A 24,247-nucleotide genomic window follows, 5' to 3' on the forward strand; every position below is an offset into this window, starting at 1 on the left:
TTTTGTCCTCATTGCGATCGTGCTAATGGAGAAAGAGTCTAAATGATATCTGGGTCGGGCAGCACGGCGGCGCAGTGGTTAGTGCGGCACAGTTCCGAAGTCGTGAGATCAAACCTCCTGTGTGGAGTTTGCATGTTCTCCCCGTGCTTGCGTGGGTTTCCTTCGGGCACTCCGGTTTTCCTCCCACATTCCAAAAACATGCATGTCAGGTTCATTGGCCAGTCTAAATTGTCCCTAGGTGTGAATGAGCGAGCGAATTGTCTGATCCTGTGTGCCCTGCGACTGGCTGGCAACCAGTTCAGGGTGTCCCCTGCCCACTGCCCGAAGATAGCTGGGATATGCTCCGGCACCCCCGCGACCCTACTGAGGATAACCGGTGCAGATAATGGATGGATGTTATCATAATTGAATTTACATGTTATGGGAAATTAAAACAATGTTCTGCTCTGCACCCCTTAAAACTCTGCAATCGACCATTTTATTTTGGGTCCAGAAGGTATAAAATATAGTGACCCTATATTTGCACCCCCGCTTTACGACAATTTCCAGTTTACGATCCCCACCTCAAACGGGGGTCTCCTTTTGTTTTTTTGTCATCATTGCGATCGTGCCCATGGAGAAAGAGACTAAAAGATATCTAGGTCACTTATTTCCAGTGACTTTAACTTCTATTCTTTCCAGCCCTCAGGTGATCTCCTCACTTCAAAAGACGACCCTATTCAAAACTAGAAATTGCGGATTAATTCTCCAGCCCTAACCCACTCCGCGGAGGTGGAGCACTCGTGTGCGCGTTGCGCCATGACGCATTCTGCGGAGGTTTAGCTCCAGGTGACGTCAAAGACCCGCTTTAAGATGATTGGTGGAAAAAGAGGGGCGGGGCGGAGGGAAAAAAACGGGGAGGAGACGAGAGGGAAAAAAAATAAAAATAAAGATCACAGCTTGGAAAGTAACCACTCTCCATAACAAACCACCGTCGAGCTCCGGGACGGAGTAACCCGATGTTAGGACCTCGATTCCGGGTGGAAAACAAAACGACGCAGCGACGAGGAGGAGGACGACGATAAACAAGAACGTCGAAGGCCCGGGAGGATATTTTTAGATGCGCTGCTGGCGTAAACTTGACCGCGGACGCCGTTTACAAATCGGCGTAGAGGAAACGGGGTGACACGGTTGAAACCTCCGGGGGAAAAAAACACTATTTCCCCCAAGCCATCATCGCATCGCTTCCCCCCCTTTCCCCCTCCATTTTCGTGCCGATGCCAACGGCGGACTGCCGGCTGCTGCATCATGGCCGGATCATGAGGTGCCTGAGCTGCCTGCTTCTGCTGCCCGACACCCTCAGAAAGTCCAAGAAGCTCGCCGGGCTCCCGGCGAAGCTCCCGCTGCCGCCCCACGACAAGCACAGGAAGATGGCCGCGGAGCTGTGCGCCGCCGGCAACGGCAACCTGGCGAGCGGCACCACGGTGGCGGACGCCGACAAGGCGGCGACTAAGGAGGTGACGGCGGCGACTGCGGCCGTCAACCAGGCCGGTGGGGAGATAACGGGCCGCGGGGAAAACGGAGGCGCGGCGACTGCGGCGGCCGCTGGAGAGCGTCAACACGTCAGCAGCGGCGGCGGCGGCAACAACAACAGCGCAGAGCCCCGCAGCTGGCAGGGCAGCCACCCCACGCTCCGGGAAAGGTGCCAACTCTCGGAAAACACTTTGGATTTCTAGCATTAAACTCATCGATTTATATGCTCGTTAACATTATTTTTCAAGGAGTATTTTCCTGGCCACCGACGATCCAATAGGCTGTGGTGATGTGGCATAGACCGGATCGTATCGACAATTTAGATCAGGGGTGTCAAAGTCATTTTAACTCTGGGGCCACACGATAGAACAAACATTCTGTCGGGGGGGCCGGGCTAGTAGATTAAAGAGAAAGAAATAAGAGAAAGAGGAAGGGAAAAGGAGAGAGGGCGAGAGCGTGATAAACAAAAGATAAAAAGTCGTGAGAGAGGGGGAAAAGAAAGGGAGAGGAAGAATCAAATCCAAAGAGAAAAACACAGGAGAGAAAAGAGAAAAGAAAACGCAAAGGGTAGGAAGAGAGAACGACGAAAGAGAGAAAAGGAAAAATGGAAGTCCTGGAAGGGGGGATACCTCATGTGCGGTCCCTTCTCAAGGTTTCTTCATTTTCCCCATGTTGAGGTTTTTTTTTAGTTTTTCCTTGCCCTCATGTTGGTTCCAGATCAGGGGATGGTGTAATAATAGTCTGAAAAAATAGTCTGTGTAATAACCTGTGAAGCCCTTTGAGACTCTTTGTGATTAAGGGCTATAAAATTAAAAATGACTTGACTTGACTTAAAAGAGGCAGAGCGAGAAAGAAACAAGGAGAAACAAAGGAAGAGAAAAAGAGAGACACAGAGAGTGAAAGAGATAATATAATTGAAAATAAATGGATCGAGCTAGAGAGATAGACAAGAGGAAGAGAGACAAAAAGGAAGAGAGACAGATGGAGGAAGAAAGACATAATAGAAAAGAGACTGAGAGACAAAGGAAAAGAAATGGAGCCAAAGAGAGAGAGAGAAACAAAGAAAGATAAAGAGAGAGAGAAAAAAAGGGAGGAAAAGACATGATAGAAAATTAAAAGAGAGAGAGAGACACAAGTACAGTGTCTTTGTGAGAGGCACCTGGCTTTGGCAACATCAAGTGGACATATTTCAACCTGCAGCTTGTTTTTCTCTTGCGCTTCTCTGAGTGCTCTCTCGCGGGCCGGATTCAATCCCTTCGCGGGCCTGATCTGGCCAGCGGGCCGCCTGTTTGACACCTGTGACTTAGACCCCCGGGATACGACATAAATCCGTCCTTAGGTAGAGATCGCAAAGTAAAATTTACTCACAGCAGCTTTCCGAAGCACATTAAAACACCATATTGTTAATACTACTTATGTGTAATCTATAGGCATAACATGTTTTTCCCCAGGCGCCTGAACCAAAAGGAATGTTTTCATGGCGAGTAACGATCCAATCGGTGGTTGTGATGCGGCAACAACAGGACTGTATTGACATTTTAGATACAGTATGACGTTAATCTGTTCCAAGGATGGGCTCACAGAGTGAGGAGAGGGTAGAAACCTATTGTAATGCATAGCAGATGCATTCCGCAGCAGATAAAAACGTTAAAATGACAACATAGTGTATAGTAAGTACTACTAATGTGTAATATGTGCTTATGATTAAACAGCATTTTAGATACACACTGAAAATGAAATTTGATTTACCTCAGGTGTGACATTACTTGAGTTGGTCGGGTGGAGTAAAGGGTGGATGCAAAGGTGATTTCTACATGTGAGGATTGTAATGCCTTTAAAAAAAATGACCTTGCTTTAATCGTCGCCTTATTTCTAAAAAGTAGTCCTGCTCGTCAATTATGGCCATGCACCTTACCTAGGGTAGTGATTTATGTGCCTATTTAATATTTCTTCATGATCGCAAGCTGGTTGACATGTTTTAACTCCTCTCTTGAACATCACTGCAAGTTAAAACAGAATAAAATATAAATTCAGTCGTCTCGCAAATGCTCAAAGTCTTTAAGAGGCAACACAAGATTCAGAGGAGAAAGGCATTGTGGGCGGTAGTTCAGCCAATAGCAAATTGGAATTTTCATGACGTCGTGACTCAAAGCAATAGCAGTCCAACATTTTACATGATGTCCAACAAAAGCAGGCAAGCGTCTGAAAGACTTAACACACCAAATAAATATTTTTGATGCCGTATGGTGGGGAAAATGCCAAACATCTTCATCGAAACCGAAAGGGTTGCCATATTGTGGGGGTCTACTGTATTTTTCTGGCCAATCACGATCCTCTGTTGTTGTGATAAGGGTTAAGATATTTTCGACTCTTTTTAAACAAATGTACAGGTAAAATGATAAGGAGTTCATACAATTAATGAATGCATGTAGCTCGTTTAATTAAAAGTACAAAACGACCTATTTTGACAATTGATTTGCAACTTGCATGCTTTTAGGGTTATAAATATTTTTCTTTCAACAGTACTTTAAAAAAATGGTATTTAATATTAGTAGAAGTCATTCTGCAGTTAGCTTTTGTTGTCAACTTGACAATATTGGAATATAGCTGTGCCCGATGTTCCCTGTAATTTTCTTTCTTTTCTTTTTTTCTCGCTTTTTTCTAAATGATTCTTTCTTTTTTTCTCTTCCTTTTGTTTCCTTTTTTCTCAGCTTTTCACTACTTTTTCATTTTGGTATTTTTTTCTTTTTTGTTCTATTCCCCCCTTCCTTTAAGTCATTTTGTGCATAATTTTACTTAATATTTGGTCATGTTGGGATTAAAGAAGCAAAAACAACCTGAAGAGCCGTTTAGGACCCTTTTTAGTGAGCCGAGCCGAAGAAGCCGGTTCCCGACATACTCTACTAACTTTACTCGACTTCGTTCGACTTCAAAATACCGCATTTAGGACACAACGTCAGGGGAACCCGTGTATTTTGACCTTCATGCACTGTAACTTTGACTTAAGTCGCCTCTTAATAAGTAATTTTGAGCCCTGATTTTTGTGCGCTGGCTAGATTTTCTAGAGGGAACACTGGCTGTGCCTCACGTGAATTGTTCCTGAACATCTCTCTTTTTGAAGGAACGCCTTGATGTTCAACAACGAGCTGATGGCCGACGTCCACTTTATTGTGGGCCCTCCGGGATGCTCACAGAGGGTTCCGGCACACAAGGTAACCCGACAAAAAAGCTAGTTGGTATTCACAGAGAACGACGACCTCAACGTTTCTCCTTTGCTACGGCAGTACGTTCTGGCTGTGGGCAGCTCCGTGTTCTGCGCCATGTTCTACAGTGACCTTGCCGAGGATGAGGCCGACATCCACATCCCGGATGTGGAACCTGCCGCTTTCCTCATCCTGCTCAAGTGAGTGCCTATGGAGAGTTATACAGTAGACACCCCATCTGTTCTAAGGTGGAGATTGTAAGGTGAAATAGAAGCTAATGGTAATTAGCTTATGCCTCCCAAACCCCCAGTATCCCAGATAAAAACATTAAAATAACACTAGTTTATAGTAAGTACCGTATTTTCCGCACTATAAGGCGCACATAAAATCTGATTTTTAAAAAAAAAAGCTGATTATGCGCCTTATTTATGGATCATTATTGAATTACAAGGTCTCGCAACTTACGGTAGGCAGCCACCGACTCCATTTTCCGCGTAGAAGAAGAAGTGCGCTGTGCATACTGGGAAATATTAAACAACGATTCTCTTTTATTTGTGCGTTTGTATAAAGACCCGGAAATGGCTCCTATTAAGAGACACGCTTACAACGCAGAGTTTAAACTCAAGGCGATCGGTCACGCAGTAGAACACGGGAATAGAGCAGCAGCGAGAGAGTTCAACATTAATGAATCGAACACGAGAGTGGCTCGAGCCGGCAGAATTAAGAGTCCCCCTAGGAACTCGCTAACTGAACAATGGTTCCACGGGTGAATTATGTAAAACCCGCTACAACGTTTTACATTTTACAGTTATTATGTTATTGCTTTACTGTTATTGTTTTGCACTTGTTGTTTTTGCACATTACGAGTGTCACTATATTGCGATTGCACTAACGTTTGATTTACCATAACAGTATCGGACGTTTTTTTGCGTGTCGACTAAATGGAGGAAAAGTAAAATGTTATGCCTTGCTGTTGTTCAAAGATGTGTCACGAAAATGCTTTACCTCAGAGACAATAATAAAACGGCTGTTTATTCATTTTGGGAGTAAATAGAGTTGTGGAAAGCTTGTTTGTTATCTATTAATAAAGTTTGACTGACCTATCTGACTGTTTTGTTGACATTCCCTTTAGCGCGGCACCATTTAACGGTTGCATAACGTAACTACATCCTCTACCGTAGCCAAGTCGAGTTAAGTCACATTTATTTATGACGCCCTTAATCACAAAAATGTCTTGAAACACTGCACAGGATTACAATTACAAAATTGCACAATTACCTGATCTTAAACCAGCATGCACTTATAGCATGCCTTATAATGGGTTGCGCCTTATGTATGGAAAAAGTTTAAAAATATATCATTCATTGAAAGTGCGCCTTATAACACGGTGCGCCTTATAGTGTGGAAAATACGGTACTACTTACTATCATATGAGTATTATTAAACAACAGAAAACAAAAAAACCCCACTATCGAGTATTCTCATGCTTTTAGTAAATGACCTTGCTTTCATTATTTAATAATAGTCCCAATTGTTGATTGATTACAATCATATTCCTTAACGAGGGTATTGATTCTTGTACCTTTGAAGCTTTCTTTCCATGGTTATCATGTTTTTTTCTTCCTCTATCTTAAGCATAGCTGCAAGCTTTGGGACCCATAGCAGATAAATATCACCGACTTTTAAATTATTTTTGAAGCATTTAAGATTCAGAACTCAAATATCATGGAGAAGAGCATTGTGGGAGGGAGTTCAGCCAATAGTATGTCTGTATTTTCATAGCAGACCAGTTTTTTATATAACGTCGACCAATAGAAGACGAGTATCTTCGAAAACTCATACGCATAAACACCACAATGTTTGAATTTTACATGTTTGGTATGCAAAATAATTTGTTATTGACGTCATATAGTGGGCAAAATACCATAAAGAGGTGCAGATTTTTTTTCCTGCTGTCACAGTCTTGTTCCACGGACAGACAGATCATTTCTTCCTCATGCCATGAAGCTCTTTAACTCCACCCGGGGGAGTAAAAGCCCACCTTAAACCCCACCCCCACATTTGCATATTACCCCATGTTTATTACAGTGTGTATTTTCCGTAGCACAAGGATACTGCTGGAAGTGTGAATTTCCCTACGGGGATGAATTAAGTATCTACCTATGTATCTTTTTGGGAAGCAAAATAATATATTGTTAATGTTATATAGTGGGGGAAAATGCCATAAAAGGCTGACAAATCTTATTCCACACCATAAAGTGAACATCCCCTTAAGGCGGGGTTCCTTTATCCTGGGATGTACTATATTAAAGTGACCCAAAAATTCTCTCTTTGCTCTGAGGTATGAATAATTTACTCCTCAGCCCAATGATTAGATGTGCACCATCGGCAAAACTGCCCGCTCCTCTTCTCCGCCTTTAATGTCTGAATAAAACACTTCAACTCCCTTACACTGCAAGATGGCACCGGGAGAAAATTTCTGTCCGACTGAAACTTTTCAACTCGGCAGCTCCACAAAATTGGACAAACGACTCAATGGGGAACAATATAACTGCTAGCTCGGGGTAGGATTCCACACACCGAGACTTCAAAAGCCCGTCATTACTCATCCGGACCCAACAAGACTTGTCTGTAATTACGGCTCTTCTGCTGCTCTTTGTTCAGCCAATCTAGGGGAAAAAAATGGTGGCCTGACGATGATGTTGAGAGCAGAAGGTTAAAAATAACCTGCAGTGCTGCAAAGCATGCTGGGAGGCTGCCGTGGTTCATTTGATGGGAAGTGAACATCGGAATAGTTCGCTTCTCGGAAGGTATAGCAGAATTGTGACTACTTTTCACTGATACCGGGAAGCGATACCAGATACCGATACTACTTGTACATAAGCTCCGCCCACAACCACAGAAAAAACCCAATCAGGCCAAAATTTTTCCCAACTAGAGGGCAGCGGACTAGTTTGGATTGTTTTATGTGTACTATAGTAGTGTGTAGATAATATTTGTTATTAGGATACATTATCTTATAGAACAATTGATACGTTTATTCTGTTTTTGACATTGAACACCTGCAAAAGATGCCAGTTTGTTATTTTCACTACTACAGTATAATTCAATGTTGTTCGTTATTTATACTGTTAGGCACAGTTTCACATCATTTTCATTAAAAAACAATTATTTTGCTGTTCTTCCGATTTCCACACCCTCTAGAGTGGGTCTGCTTTTCTAACCTAGATAATTTAATAAAATGAAAGGGCTCAGAGAGGGCTTTTAGAACAAGTTGGAATTTCTTATCTCGGGTTTGGGTCCTCTGCTGTTCTCCTTGCAAGGTTCAAAATCCATTGATGTATTTTCTACGACTTCCGAGGTTGTTCTTATTATACTTGTCAGCAACTTCTACTTCCTGCTTTGTACTTGATGACATTTAGAAAAAAATATATGTTCCAGGTACATGTACAGTGACGAGATCGACCTGGAAGCAGACACGGTGCTGGCCACCCTGTACGCCGCCAAGAAGTACATCGTCCCGGCGCTGGCCCGGGCTTGCGTCAACTTCCTGGAGACGAGCCTGGAGGCCAAAAACGCTTGCGTTCTGCTTTCCCAAAGCCGCCTGTTCGAGGAACCCGAACTGACGCAGCGCTGTTGGGAGGTCATCGACGCTCAGGCCGAGCTGGCCCTGCGCTCCGAAGGTTTTTGCGAAATCGACGCGCAGACGCTGGAGATTATCCTGCGCCGGGAGACGCTCAACGCCAAGGAAGCGGTGGTCTTCGAGGCCGTCATCAACTGGGCGGCCGCCGAGTGCCAGCGGCAGGGGTTGGTGCCCAGCATCCAGAACCAGCGACAGGTTTTGGGCAAGGCGCTTTTTCTGGTGCGCATTCCCGCCATGAGCTTAGAAGAGTTCGCCGACGGGGCGGCGCAATCCGACATCCTTACCCTGGAAGAGACGCGCAACATGTTCTTATGGTACACTGCCGCTAATAAACCCCGTCTGGACTTTCCTACGAGCGCCAGGACGGGTCTGTCGCCGCAAAGGTGCCACAGGTTCCAGTCTTCGGCCTACCGGAGCAACCAGTGGCGCTACCGAGGCCGCTGCGATAGCATCCAGTTTGCCGTGGACAAGCGGATCTTCATCACCGGGCTGGGCCTGTACGGATCCAGCGGCGGCAAGGCAGAGTACGGCGCCCGCATAGAACTCAAGCGACAGGGCGCCATGCTGGCCCAGCGCCACACCAAGTTCGTCTCGGACGGATCGAGCGGGACATTCCCAGTCTGGTTCGAGCACCCGGTCCAGATCGAGCCAGACACCTTCTACACGGCCAGCGTGGTTCTGGACGGCAACGAGCTCAGCTACTTTGGACAGGAGGGCATGACTGAGGTGCAGTGCGGCAAGGTCACCTTCCAGTTCCAGTGCTCCTCGGACAGCACCAACGGCACCGGCGTGCAGGGAGGGCAGATCCCCGAGCTCGTCTTTTACGCATGAAACGCTTAAATGGGACTGGATTCATCCTCTTATGTAGCATCGGAAAGAGACTTTGCTGGAACTTTATTTAATTTAAGCTTATTTTTGTTATTTAAACACTTCTAATGTCGACGACACAACTGGACCACGCTCAAGTTGGATTAAATTGGGAAACTGGCTCTTTGCTATTTGAATGGAGACAAACTAGTATAGGAAACACTTGGCCTGATACCACCTTCAACTGAAAAGCTACAAAGACAATTAACCAAAGTTAAATCAAGTAAACATGACCCAAGACATCTACAACCCTGATGCCAAAATCATCTTATACGTTCCACTGATTTCTTTGATCAGAATCTACTTCTAACCACATTTCTCCACCTAGTCAGAATTCTCCCAAATCAACAGAGAAACAAATTCTCCCGGCCAACTCTAACAAAGCTTTGGCAAGCAACTGCAGTCCAGTTCACCAAATAGACCATGTTCACATTAGAAAGATCTACAGTAGGTGGTGGAGGATCTTTTAGGGTTATTGCTGTTTTGCACTTGAGGCTGCACCCTCACCAAGGTTTGGATTTTGTTCTCATTGAAAAATATTTGTTAAAACGGCTTGATGCTGTGTAAAGAAATGTTTATGTACCAGTTCATGACATAAAAGTTCTCACAAGTGGCTTTGTGTGGTGTGTGTGTGTGATTGGATATATCTCTCCAATAATCGCTAATTAGAGTTTAGTCAACTTTTTCGAAAGACTTCGTTGAACAACTTACAAAACGTCTCCGCCCGGGTGGCCGACAACTTTTTCAAGAAATAAAAAAAAATCTGTTCCCCCCAAATCAAACGTTTGCTTTATTCCAATTTCTAAATCTTCGTTCAGTTTCTGAATTTCGGTTCATTTGCCAATTTGCATACTCGGCAGCCAATCAGAAGCCTGCATCGAATAACTCTGTGCTTCCGGACTTTCACGAGCGTTATAAGGTCGTGCATTTGCATATCATTTTCCAATGTAGACGCACAGAGAACACAAGAAAAATTGATAAATGGTTAGGAATCAGGCCAAAACCTCAGCTCCAGAAGATTCAAAAGAAGCTAACAAAATTGAAGACGATACAAAACGTAAACGTACATTAAAAGCATCATAGAAAGAGGAGTTCACGTGGCTTGTAGCAGACGACGCAACGCAAACATTGCATGAATGAAGATGAGTAAATACTTAGTAAAAATATACTCATGGAAGATGGAAAGCAGTGATGTCATATACATGCAATGAATGTTATAAGTAGATTTAGAATGAACTTAATATTAAAGTGTTGTTCTATTATATATTCTGATGATCAATCCTTAATACTTTGCAACAATGTTGTTGTTGTTTTTTTGCGATGAGTTGTCTTATTGTGTTTCAGGTTGGGAAAAATGAGGCAGGCAACTTTTCAGAGTTGTCTGCCCTGGTGTCCTGTAACTTTTTGTCATGAGTTTCAGAAACTGATTAAAGCTGTATAATACTGTAAAACGAAAGGTAGACTGTTGCAAAATTGATTTAAAATAATAAAACAATCATAAATTCCTAATCTAAGAGAAAAACTAAACATTCCACTTGCCCTAAATCATTTACCAAAAAACAACTACCCTCCACCAAAAACCCTTCACACCTCAAAATACACGTCGTCAAATTAAACGTGGCACATTTAACAAGTTTATCTGTACTGCAGACAACTGATTTTTAATATTTTAACCACATTTCTGCATTCTGTCTGTCCTGAGCTCTAATAAGGTGGTCATAAATCATAAATACCAATTGGGAAACAAGAATAATATAAGACAGTAAGATGCATTTAAACAGAACTTAGTCCTCTGAATAAATTATTGTTTAATATGTGTCCTAAATTGACTGTTTATTTAATCTGGATGACTTGAGAATTAATAAGGTGGTCATAAATCATCACCAGTAAGGAAACAAAAGGTGTCAGGACACTAAAATAAAATTAAACCGCATTTTGCACAAAAAAATAATATATAATAATTGTTATATGCATCGTTAATGTTGACCACTTATTCGTGCATTCTTTTTGTCTTTAGATCTACTAAGGTCATAAATCATTATAACCGATTGGGAAGCAAGAAAAGTGTCAGGAGAGTAAGGTGTATTTACCCATTATTTAGCACCCTAAATCAGCCATTATAGTCCTTCATTCTTTAATATGAATCCTAGATTTTGACCATTTATCTGCTTTCTGGCTGTCTAAAGATATAAAAAGGTGGTTTTAAATCATCAATACCAATAAGATTAAATAATTATGTCAGGACAGTAAGATGTATTTAAGCAGCATTTACCACCTGAAATTGTTTATTATATTCTTTAATTGTTTAACGTGTGTCCTAAATTGTGATCACTTATTTTCGTCATTAAATCGAATAAGGTGGTTGTAAATCATTAAGACCAAAATAGATCAGGAAAAATGCCTAGTGACAGACCAGTAAGTTATAATTACACAGCATTTAGAACCCAACATAATTGATCATGGTCCTTAATTGTTTAATGTGTCCTCAAATCAATGAGAAAAAAAATAATCAGGTGATTTATGACCTTCCTTGTTCTACATGCATGCAGTACAGACATTGTATTTGAAGGTGTTTGACTGGTGAACAATACCTATAGCAGGAGCTTTGATGCAAAGCTCTTTGGAAAGCGCCAGGAAGGTTTTTCCCAGAGTGTACACGTTCACCTGGAAAGAGAAAGATTTAGGACATCAATGATGAAATAAGACAGGGGGAAAAAATGATGTCTATAAACAATGGCAATGAAAGACATTCAGTCATCTTTTTAGTTTAGTGGTTTCATCAGCTCGTCCCGTCTTTGGTTTAATCCCATTATCCATGATCTCAGTGTGTGACAGGTGTGCGTGTCACAGATGTTTCATCGCATACGCCCTCCAGAAGGCCTTGTCATAACCCCCCTCTCCCCCCGACCATCTTAATTGAACCCCCCTTTAGCAGTCTCAGAAAAGTGAAAGGCCGAATGACAAAGACACGAGGCGTCCTTTTGACTTCTGTCACCCGGCGCCCGCCGCCATGACCCGGAGGCAGACGCCAGCGAAGGCTTGCAAAAAAAAAGGGCCTCAGATCTCTGGAACTTCACAATGTTTGGGTGGCGGAGGGTCAGTCTCTCACCACGCCCCCCGCATAAATACTCCGCAGACTGCTGCTATTCTAAGAGAAGAATTGCGGCCAGGAATTTACATGCCGCCTGGAATGTTGAATGCTTGTTTACTATTTGCTCCTCTTGCGGGATGTGACACTCTAGCCAAGGAAGTAACACACCGAGTAACACCTTCACAGTGAAAACGTAAACAGGGTCGCGCAAGATCATGAATTGAAATAAAGGAAGTAACACAAAAACACAGTTGGACATAAAGTAATTACAAAAAAATATAATAATAGTAATTCACAGAAAAACTTTCAGAAAATACCGGTACATAACAACAGACATTGAACAGGAATTAACATGGAAGTGTCATGATTAATGATGCGGGGCACCTGAGTCTGCTCCTTTGGCACCAACTGCCTCGGACGCTGATTGGCTGCTTATCTCTTTTTAAACCCCCGTCTTCCTGTCACCCGTTGTCAGTCCGTCTACGAACCTCAGCTCCCGCTAAGCAAGCCTTTTTGACCCCGACTTTCTCCTGTCCACATTCCTGTGTCATTCCCGGCTCCGACCCCTTTTCTGAACTCGATTACGTTTTTGCTACCCCGTCCCGGCCATCGATCTGCTTTTCCCCGCTCCCGACACTGACTTCGCTCGCCTTGGAAGTGCCACTTTAGCATTCCGGGCGACCTGCTACCCCTGACCGACGATCACCGGATTGTGGGTGCAAACCTTTTCCTCCTTCTCAATAAAACTGAGAGAAACGAACGCAAGTGGGTCCTGTCCGCGTTTCTGTAGAAAAGTATGTGAACAGGAAGTTACGCTTAACACAAGGAGTAGCACAAAAAGTCAGAGGGAGTGGAACAATCAGGAAATTACAATGACACAGGAAATCCTACATGCTCAGTGTTCATTTTACCTGTGAAAAGTGATGAGTCCCGGGGACTCGCATGCTCAAAAATCTATGGGTCCCAACAGAGATCTATGGGTCCCCAAAATTTAGTGTTATCGAGGTTGAAATCGTAAATCGGTGACAAATATATAATAAAAATCTATGTATTCATTCAGTTTTAATCATCAAATTATAAGTTCATTTTCTGCATCAAATTATTGTTAGTAATATTCCGATTAAAGGGATAACCACAAACCTGTTTTTTTCATTTTCTATTCTTATACTTCCTTTTTTTCTTAACTTCTTTATACAACATAATAATTCGTAATATAATGCATCAAAGGAAGTGAGCCGTTTGAGAGCCGGCTCTCTTGAATGAGTTGAGCCGAAAAAGCCGGTTCTCCAAAAAGAGACGGACTTTTCTCCACACAACTCGAGATCGGCGTTGTGAGAGATATACAAGATATAAACTCTCTGTTGGCAGAATTACTCAGATGAAAACACTCATTTAGGTTTTAACCTCCTTCGCGAATGGAGCGGGCACGGCCGAGCAGCCATCTTCCCAAGTTCCCTGGCCGAGCTCCCCCCAATCGGTCAGTAGGCATGGTTTATTTTCTTGACACATAAACAGGAAATGAAGTCACACATAAGCGCGACTTCACAATAAAATGAAATAAAATTGAGAAACGTATTTACAAAGAAAATGGAATTAGACTGATCTTTGAAACGTGACCATGTGTATGTTGATGGTTTTTATATTCCTAAATATAAAAACAGGTTAATTTCATAGCATGGAAGTCTGAGAAATACACATCCAAAAACAGTCAACTTTACAGCGTGCAGACGAAAACTCGAACCGCGAGACCAAAACAACATCTGCCGGATCTGCCTGACGAAAAGTTTGGAGTGCGGTAAATCTTTGTTTAAAAATAAATGTAATCGGGTAATAATGACAATTTTGTGTCAAAAAAGTTGCGTTGATTTGAGACTATGCGTCGCCAGCAAAAATGATGCGTCTAGGACGCAGGGACACGGGCAAACGAGAACACTGCATGCTAAACTGGAGGCCCAAAATGTGTAAACGACTGAGTATGAGGCTATAAAGTCTTCCGATTCTGTGTTAAATACCTTCTGTGACGTTATCGCATCATTAATTGAGTCATCCCTGAGTAATGGCACGCACTCACGCATGCCACTAGTGGGCATGTTAGGCGGGAGGGGCTCCAGCCAGACAGCTGCTCCGGTGCAAATACCCTCACCCAGAGACCCAGCTGTGTCTCGGAATTCGCACACGCACTCATCGGAAAATTGACTCATGTTTAGTCACGGCGATCGAGATCGACATACCTGAAGGATGTCGCTGAGGTCCAACAACATGTCTGCGCCGCAACTGTTAAGTCAGAAAACGGTGAATGCAAACCATTCAGCCATTGAATGAAATGTTGATGCTTTTTTTGTAACATTGTGATGTTCAAATCTCTACTATATATTGACGTTGTTATGTAACGATATCAAAACAGCGAGTCATTTGCAAAAACACGGTCTGATTCCGTTTGTGCAGTTGTTGCGCCCTCTGGTGGGCATTATTTTAGAGGCGTTTAGTGTTAAGGGTGTAGCGGTTCGAAATGTTCTATTTTTTTTTCACCAATTATTGTAAGATATGATCTGGGGTGTTTTAGGTTCAGAGCGCTTGGCTTGTTATTTAAAATAATAATTTCACTAAAAGTGATTTAGGATCATTAATAACACTGTTTAAGAGTGTCACCCATTTGTTAAGGTCACATTAGACTTCAATCTCATCCACTGGCAGGGTTGGGTAGGGTTACTTTAACTGGATTACTTTCAATTACTTTTGGATTACTCCAATACCAAATATGCTAATCAAAGAACAAATAAACTAAATATGAATAAAATGACTAAATTTTTTGCAGGCTTGGGGAGTAACGGAATCCATGGAACAGCAAAAATGATGTCGGCAAGCTGTTTGGAATTATTTTCATTTGGTTTCTGTCGCATTTTATGTTAGTTTTGCCGGAGATCAAAGCCAGGAGAGAAAGCTTACCACGTGTTGTGAGTCATCATTTTATTCATATTCAGTTTTTTTTTGTCTTTTATTAGCATATTTGGTATTGGAGTCATCCAAAAGTCATTGAAAGTAATCCAGTTAAAGTAACCCTACCCAACCCTGTGTGTATATATATACATATATCTATATCTATATATATATTGATAATTGTCTTGCATTTAAAGGATTACTTATTACAATAAAAAGCTATTAAAAAAACATGAAAAGTATTACTTCTACACTTAAACAAAAACCCAATCCTTAAATTCCTAACTTTTCTATAAAATTTAATATTTTTTTAAATATTGATAGAAAAAAACGGTTTAAAAAGAAACTAAATGAATAAATGAATCCCTGGGCGGTCAAGAAAGTTGGAGGTATACTTATAGATATGTACATCGCCATCTCCTGTAAAATAAAAATAATAGTTTTTTTAAATAAAACTTTATGTACCGTATTTTCCGCACTATAAGGCGCACCGGGTTATAGGGCGCACCCCGAAAATATAGTTTTTGGTCCTATATTTTCCATACATAAGGCGCACCAGATTATAAGGCGCTACAACGGGAACGTGGACAAAACAGTCAGATAGTTCAGTCCAACTTATTACCCCCTTAACATTCCCAAAGCTTGCAAAGAAGCAATTATCCAAATATTATTCGGAAGGTTAAAGTCTTGGGATTCAAGAAATGCCAAACATTTCTTAGTTTCCATTTTATTTTTTGCTGGCAACTGTGTGGACAGCAAAGTAAGAATTTTATTGTGCAGGGAAACGGGGTTCTTTACTGTGCATATGACGATAAACACTTTGAATTGAATTGAGTTTAAAAATAGACTCATCACAGAAACATCAAGGTCGTTCTAAAACAAGATACCGGGAAAATATAAATCCACATAGCTCACCTAAGTTCTCTTGCAGCCATCACGTTCAATAATGATACGTAACCATGGTCTTCTTACAACCGTGAGTGGAGTAAATCCAGGAGAGTCAAATATTTACAAATACAGAATAGTAAAAAATGTTTTCTCTATGCCGTAGTGCAACCCAACGTGTGATTTACATTCATCTTTTTCGGCCAATTGCAGGCTTTGTTTCGCCCCTTTAGCCTATGTGAGCCTGTAAATGATCAAAAGGATCCGCCCCCTTTACCTCCGAATAACTTTAGCCAATAGTGACTGATTCAAATGATGATTGAGACATTGGTTAGCCAATGAAACGCCGGTAAATAAATCCCAGCATACACCGCGGACGACTTCGCCTTCGGAGGAAAATCTAGTCGGCAGCTGCAAGTTAGTTGCAAGACTTTGCGACTTAATATTGATCCATATATAAGGCGCACTGTATTATAAGGCGCATGGTCAGCTTTTGAAAAAATAAAGGCTTTTAGGTGCGCCTTATAGTGCAGAAAATACGGTACATCTCTCTTTCCCTGAAACGACGAAATGATTTATTGTTGACGTTTGAGTATATTTTTAATATGAATCCCGCTTTTAAATATCTCCGGAGTTCCTCCATCTTCTCGGGAGAACGGTGTTTTCGGCCCACCTCGTTTTAGCAAAGTCCGCAAAAGGATACGCGGCGTCCCCTCGGTGCGACACACCAGGTAGAGGCAGGCGGCCATGACGTGGGCCGACTTGCGTCCGTGGGTCAGGTGTTTGGCCAGGGCCATTTTGTAGAAGTTGAGGGCCGTGTCCAGGCAATGCTTGTTCAGCTGAAGCTGGTTGCCCAGGACGGCGATGTGCTGCTTGGCTAAAAAACAAAAAAAAACACAACTGAGGCAGCGCCTTTTTGCATTTATCCTATTTTAAAGTGTGTTTGGATTACCGTAAATTCCGGACTATAAGCCGCTACTTTTTTCCCAAACGTTCAACCCTGCGGCTTATTCAGTGATGCGGCCAATTGATGTCATTTTTCTAACGGCCGCCAGCGGCGCTCCAGTACAAAGGGTAAGATTTAGACCGGTGGAATATATGCACAGAGGAAGACTGCAACTTCTTGGCTTGACTAGCGGCGAGAAATCTTTCACTAAAACTGGCAACTTTTTCGCAAGTCTGCCAGTGGATCCTGACAGCGTGGGGCAGCATGAAAAAATCCACCATCACCAACGGGTTGCGAAAAGTGACAGAGAGAAGGGGACACCAGCGACAGTGACCGCGCGAGTGAGGCTGCGGGAACGTGGGACGACGTCTATATGACGCTGTTTCTTTCCGACAGTGAGGAAGACGACTTTGATGGCTTCAGTTCTAAGGAGGAAGATGAGGACGGTTTACCGTGATTTTTACAAGTACGGTATGTTTTTTTAACAGACCCGTTTACTGTGTTGCTAGCGTGTTGCTACCATTAACTGCCCGGATGAAAGTTAGATTATTATTATTAAAGCTTTGAAAACTCTCTCGCTGTACCGTCTTTCTTTATAAATATGTGTAACCCATGTGTAATATGTATTTGCACCTGTATATTTGTAATGTATTTATTTGAGAAACTTATTCTGATATGTTTTGCGAATTAAAAAAGAGGGGCGGAGCAAACGCGGGCTGACGGGAAGTGGGGTAAAGGTGAGTGAGACCTGTTGTCGCGGCGAACAATAGTGGATATATATTTTTCCCACCCTTACCTTTGGAAATATAGACTTTTTTTCCTTTGATTAGTTTAAACGGGTAAACTCCGGACTCTGCAGGTCTGCATCAAACCTTAAGTACCGGTATCATTTCCCGTTCATTTTGCCGGCTGTGATTTTTTGACTGTGGACTTCAATGAAGGACATTTAGTTTCAACCGCGCGACTTGAAGTCGGGTCTGGATAAATTTAATGTTTGTGTTACCATTTTTTAACGTGGGCGCATGCGGCTTATATACAGGTGCGGCTTGTGTATGTACGAAATCGGTTTTCCTCTGAAAATGTGGTGGGTGCGGCTTATAATCAGGTGCGCTCTATAGTCCGGAATTTACGGTACTTGTTCAACCAATGAAAATGCAAGTCCTAGGACAATACAGTAGACACCAGGAATACAGCTTTCCCAACCTATGAGGTTTTCACTTGGCCCCTCCTTATGGCATTTTCCCCTCTATACAGCATCAATGATAAAATTATTTTGCATGCACAAAAGGTTTTGTATGTTACGACTCGAAGATGCCTGTATGCTACTAGTTGACATCATATGGAATGTTACTCTCTTATTGTTTTGCGTCACGGCCTCATGAAATATGCATATGCTATTGGCTGACCTACTTCCCACAATGCCCTTCTCCCTCTTCAGTTATAAATCTTGTGAGATTTTCTAATACTTTGCGAATCAATGATACAATACTATAATTTTTTTGTAATGTATTCATTTACAGCGGGTCGCAAAGGGAAAAAGAAAATAGATGATAACCATGGAAACAAAGCCTGGGATGATCAAGAAATACAAAGAAGGCATGTAAATGGCTATCCTTGCATGGCTGTAACTAAATCGATGATCGAGACTACTACTGAAAATAAGGAGCCAATCGAAGAATGTCATGGTTACTGATGTGACTCAGCTGTGCCCGCTCCTTTGGCGCCAACTGCCGCCGGTTCTGATTGGCTCCCGATCAGTATTTGTACCCAGTCCTGTCTGTCCCCTTTTGTCAGTCCGTCTGCAAACCTCAGTTAACACTAGGCAAGCCTTTTTCAACCCTGACTCCCACCTGTCCCGTTTTTTGCTTGTCTGTCCCCCGGCTTCGACCTGTTTTTGATCCTGACCACGTCTACTCGACCGTCCCGGTTTTCGACCTCTTTTTGTCCCCGACCAAGTCTTCTCTCCCGTCCCGGCTTTCGACCTCTTTTTGTCCCCGACCACGTCTTCTCTCCTATTCTGGCTTACGACTCGCTTCAGACCACGACCACGTTTTTGCTCTTCTGTCCTGGCTACTGACACCACCATCGCTCGCCACAGAAGATCCACTTCCGCGTTCGGAGCACAACTAAAGAGATCATTGTCGACTTTAGGAAAAACCAGCCCAACCATGCCCCACTTTGCATCAACAACAAGGCTGTGGAGGTTGTCAGCAGTATCAAGTTCCTAGGGGTGCACATTACAAACAAACTCACCTGGTCCGTGAACACTGCATCACTGGTTAAGAGGGCACAGCAGCGCCTGTACTTCCTGCGGAGGATGAGGAGAGCCCACCTGCCCCCACCCTCCCTCATTACATTCTACAGGGGCACCATAGAGAGTATCCTGACCAGCTGTATCTCTGTGTGGTGTGGAGGCTGCAGCGCTACCGACTGGGGTAGTGTGAGGAGGGTAAAGAGGACAGCAGAGAAAATAATCGGGACTACACTTCCCTCCATTCAGGACATTGGCCAGAAGCACTGCCTATCCCATGCTAAAAACATTACCGGGGACCCCTCTCACCCCCATCATGGACTGTTCACTCTGCTAGCCTCTGGGAAGAGGTACTGCAGTGTGCGGTGCAGGACCACCAGGCTCCGCAATAGTCTAGTCCCCCTGGCCATTAGACTGTTAAATGGTCAATCTAACATATAGTTAACTTAAATCTAAACGGCTGCTAATCTGACTTTTGCACTACTGGCAGTTTTTTTTTATAGCTTGCCACTCCTTGCACATTGCTCTCTGCACTATTGTAATTACAGCGTTATTGTTACAGTGTTAATGTTACTGTGTACCTGACTTGTTAACCTGACTGCCCATTTTGCACATCTGGTTAGCTACTCTTCTTGCACTATCGGCACTATGGTAAAATACTATACGTAGCCAAAATACAATACAACATTATTTATATCTGTACATTCAAGGAAACTGTGGGGGTCAGATGCATCGACATTTCGTTCTGTATACACGTGTACTAGAATGACAATAAAGTAGATCTGAATCTGAATCTGAATCTGAACAATCAGAGTTTCCGAGCGACCTGCTTCCCGCGTGCGGCAATCACTGGATCGAGGGCGCAACCCTTTCTCTTTCTTCCAATAAAACTTGAGAAACGCAACGCAAGTGGGTCCTGTCTCCGTTCTGGTCCTGACAGAGAAAGGGTATTTTCAAAGGGTAAAAATATGACAACCACGGAAACAAAGGTTGCAATTGTGAAGAAATATGAAGAAGGCAGGAGAATTGCTACCCTTGCTTAATTGCATGGTGATTAGCATCAGATTAATAATGGAAATAAAAAATAAAAATCTTACGAAGTGAAAGTTTTAAAATGAGGTTCATTTGCACTCCACCATTGCAGTCTCCCTGCCTCTGCATCCACCCACTACTCCACTAGACCAGCTGAGCTCACGTCACACCATTTTTTTTTACATACATATTTATTAAATCATATGCATGTATATTATGCATTGATACTTATTTTTTTTATTTTAACATTTATTTCCAGGGTGCCAAGGGTTCTATATGGCAATTGCACTTCGCGATCCCCACCTCAAAATGGATCCTTGACGTATCCCAGGGTCTACTGTAGTGGAAAAAAAGTGAGTTTGTGCACTTTACCTCTGTACAGCGTCTGCGCTCGTGATTCTTTTCCCGCGTGGGCCAAATGACCGTCTCCAAACGAAGGAAGTTTACTGCCGCCTGCACACGCAAACAAGCAAATCTGTGAAATGGCTCCACCGTCAGGCTCGGTAATGACATGACGTCACAATAGCGATGACAACAGCACCCTCCAGCGAAAAGTTGGTGAATTACAATAACATACAATGCCACGTGGAGACATGTAGTGGTCAACGTTCGAGATGACGGCCAATAGGTACAGACAACAGCTTACTGATTTGATTTTGAGGGATGTGTATCGGGTACTTTTATAAGTCTTTTTTTCAAGACTGAATAGTCCGATAAAAAAAATGGCTTTTTAGAGGAAAATCTCATGATTTTAGCCATATGATTCATTTGGGGCACGTTGACCCACTATTCCAGGGGTGTCAAAGTCATTTGAACTCGGGGGCCACACGATAGAACAAACGTTCTCTCGGGGGCCGGACGAGTAGATTAAAGAGAAAGAAAAAGAGAGATAAATAAATAAGAGAACGAGAGAGGGAAAAGGAGAGAGGGCGGGACAAAGAAAGAAAGAGAGAGAGGGAGAGAGCGTGAGAAACAAAATATAAAAAGTCGTGAGAGAGGGGGAAAGAAAGGAAGAGAAAGAAAGAAATCCAAAGAGAAGTAGAAAGACAGAGAGAAAAGATAAAAGAAAGCGTGAAGGGTAGGAAGAGAGAAAGAGAAAGGATAGAAAAGGAAAAAAAGGAAGTTAGAGCAAAATAAGTTAAAAAGACAGAGAGAAAGAGCAACAAAGGAAGAGAAAAAGAGACACGGAGAGTGAAAGAGATGGAGACAGAGAGTGGGGGGAAAGGGGTGAGAGAGAGAGAGAAAGAGAGAGAAGCAAATGGAAAAGAGAACAAGAAAAAGAGAGAAAGAAAGAGAGAAATAGATGGTGGGGAGGCAAAAAATAGAAAACAAGAAAGAGAGACAGACAGACAATAGCAAGGGAGAGATGGGCAGAGGCAGAGAGAGTGAGAGAGAGATAGAGATGCAAATAGAAAAGAGAACAGGAAAAAGAGAGAGAGAAAGAGAGATCAATGGCAGGGAGGCAAACATTGAGCAAAACAAATAGAACAATAGACAACAAGAAACACAGGAGAGAGAGAGAGAGAGAGAGAGATAAAGAGAGAGAGAGAGAGAAAGAAATACAAGTACAGCGTCTTTGTTCGAGGCACCTGGCTTTGGCAACATCAAATTAACATATTTCAACCTGCAACTTGTTTTTCTCTTGTGCTTCTCTGAGGGTTGTCTCGCGGGCCGGTTTCAATCCCTTAGCGGGCCTGATCTGGCCCGCGGGCCGCCTCTTTGACACCTGTGCACTATTGTATACCTTATAAATGTCCTTATGAAAGGGAGATGGTAACGGCACTATAATATGACATTTCAGATCCCCTAATTCTTTTGTTCCTACCTTCCGAGGACACAAACTGGCCGACAGCCAGCGAGCCTCCTCCTCCCGATTCGACGAACTCCACCTCGGAGACGATGATGCTGTCCTCCAGCACGGACCCGCAGGCCATGCAGACGGCATTTCCACGCGAATGGTCCACATCCACGTCGGAACTTCCGCAGTTTTTGCAGGTCGGGCTCATCTTGGCCGCTCGGGAGGGAGCCTTCTTGCACCCTTCACACTGTCGGACATTTTAAATGAACGTTTACACCACAAAGGCGGCAAAGTGACAAACAATTCCTGTTTAAAAACAACAAAATCACAACAGAAGTTAAAAGAAAAACATGCAGTGTCAACCAATGTTCCTTCGAATTTTCCTTACGGGTCTGAGCGTTCACACAAAGTCGGTGAGCAACGCTTGAAACAACTGTGAGCAACGGCAATCCCAAGTGTGGCAAGATAATTAATGATCAAACATGTCCAAAACTTGACATCACGTTACATTTTGCTGAGTTTCCGGCAATGCAAAATGATTTTTCTCTTTTGAATGAATTGACTCATGTACGATTGCAAAGGTTGTAGGACCTACAAACGTTTGTTCTTACAATTCTTTCCCAAGATATCCATTTCTTTTTATTTCCTGATATATTTTGGCGCATAATATTAACATTTTTGGGGGCTTATTGAGTCGGTTGTAAGATACAGAACTGTACTTAATCACATCTTTTAGTAGAAGTACAATGTTGGCAACAAGATTCACTTGATATCATTGGAAATTATTTGAATGCAACACAAACTTTTTATTCTATTTTCCATGTTTTTTTTCTACTTCTTTTTAAATTCCTTTAAAAAAAATCTCGTTGTGTTTATTTTTTCCGAGCTGTTACTTTTTTCTTTTTGTTCTCTATTTGCTTTTTTCCTCCATTTCTTTCTTTTCTTTTTTTCTGTTTTTTTTTCTAAATTTTTCCTTCTTTTTTCTCTTCCTTTTGTTTCTTTTTTCTCAGCTTTTCACTACTTTTTTATTTTGGTATTTTTTTCTTTTTTGTACTATTCCCACCTTCCTTTAAGTCATTTTGTGCATAATTTTACATCATATTTGGTCATGTTGGGATTAAAGAAGCAAAAACAACCTGAAGAGCCGTGTAGGACCTGAAAGAGCCGGTTCCTTTTAGTGAGCCGAGCTGAAGAAGCCGGTTCTCGACAAACTCCACTAACTTTACTCAACTTCGTTCTCCTTCTACTCGACTTCAAAATACCGCATTTAGGACACAACGTCAGGGGAACCCGTGTATTTTGACCTTCATGCACTGTAACTTTGACTTAAGTCGCTTCTTAATTAGTAATTTTGAGCCCTCATTTTTGTGCACAGTTTAGAGGGAACACTGGTGTCAACAAATCTCTGTATAGCTTGAGGGAGTTAAATTCAGCATGGGTTTGCTTATTTCTTTGCTTTTTCGAGTGATATTTAAGATACAACAAAAGAGTGCTTTACATATACAGAAGGATTGAACTAACTTAGTAATTGTCGGCACGTTTTACTGACAATTGCACCGCTTAAATGTTAATGCAAATATATTTGTCAGTTAAGAGGATAAAATCTAAATACAATAGTCTTAATCTTGTTCTTCTAAACCAGGGATCAGCAGTGGCACACGAGGGGTTAACCAGTGGCACGCGACCGCACGGCAAAGTAATATTTATATTTTTTAATGCGCGTTTTTACCTGAAATTTAGACATTTTTATTGCGCACTGTGTTGTTGCGGCCCTCCTCCCCCTCTGCGCCGTGTGTGAGCGTGTGTCTGCGCGTTGCCTCGCAGAGGAGTGATCTGTGTTTAAACCCTCCCACAGAAACACCGGCACTCGATAAATGAACGAACCACGACAGCTCCTCCAGCGAAAAACTCTCGTTCCTTTCAGCCAGCGTGGACAGATGACTGAGGCTTTGTGCAAAAAAAATGACCGTGTTGTTTGTGCATTATGCCTCGAGAGCGTTGTACCTCGCACGCCAAGCGTCATTACGAAACGAATCATGAACATAAATTCAAGGACGAGTCTGGAAAGGCAGAGACATTAAA

At 42.5% G+C, this 24,247-nt stretch overlaps 2 protein-coding genes across 3 annotated transcripts in view; one reads left to right on the forward strand and one right to left on the reverse strand.

The window, feature by feature from the left end:
* brf1a (BRF1 general transcription factor IIIB subunit a) overlaps positions 1-24,247 on the reverse strand; it is a 102,292-nt gene that overhangs the window by 72,894 nt on the left and 5,151 nt on the right. For both annotated transcript variants that reach the window (XM_088355057.1, XM_088355055.1), the window contains 5 exons: positions 22,193-22,412; positions 20,740-20,820; positions 16,842-17,015; positions 14,548-14,579; positions 11,817-11,889 (listed from right to left, as the gene is read on the reverse strand). In XM_088355057.1, coding sequence (XP_088211183.1) covers positions 11,817-11,889; positions 14,548-14,579; positions 16,842-17,015; positions 20,740-20,820; positions 22,193-22,373 — 541 coding nt within the window. In that variant the 5' untranslated portion in view covers positions 22,374-22,412. The remainder of the gene's footprint in view (positions 1-11,816; positions 11,890-14,547; positions 14,580-16,841; positions 17,016-20,739; positions 20,821-22,192; positions 22,413-24,247) is intronic.
* Positions 910-9,838, forward strand: LOC148352159 (BTB/POZ domain-containing protein 6-B-like). Its single transcript, XM_088355058.1, has 4 exons — positions 910-1,681; positions 4,634-4,724; positions 4,797-4,915; positions 8,157-9,838. Exons 1-4 carry the CDS (start codon positions 1,257-1,259, stop codon positions 9,187-9,189), a joined length of 1,668 nt encoding a protein of 555 aa, XP_088211184.1. The 5' UTR covers positions 910-1,256; the 3' UTR covers positions 9,190-9,838.

This window comes from Urocampus carinirostris, chromosome 15, assembly GCF_059441175.1.
Source record: "Urocampus carinirostris isolate Australia breed hairy pipefish chromosome 15, RoL_Ucar_1.0, whole genome shotgun sequence".
In the NCBI taxonomy this organism is placed as follows: Eukaryota; Metazoa; Chordata; class Actinopteri; order Syngnathiformes; family Syngnathidae; genus Urocampus; species Urocampus carinirostris.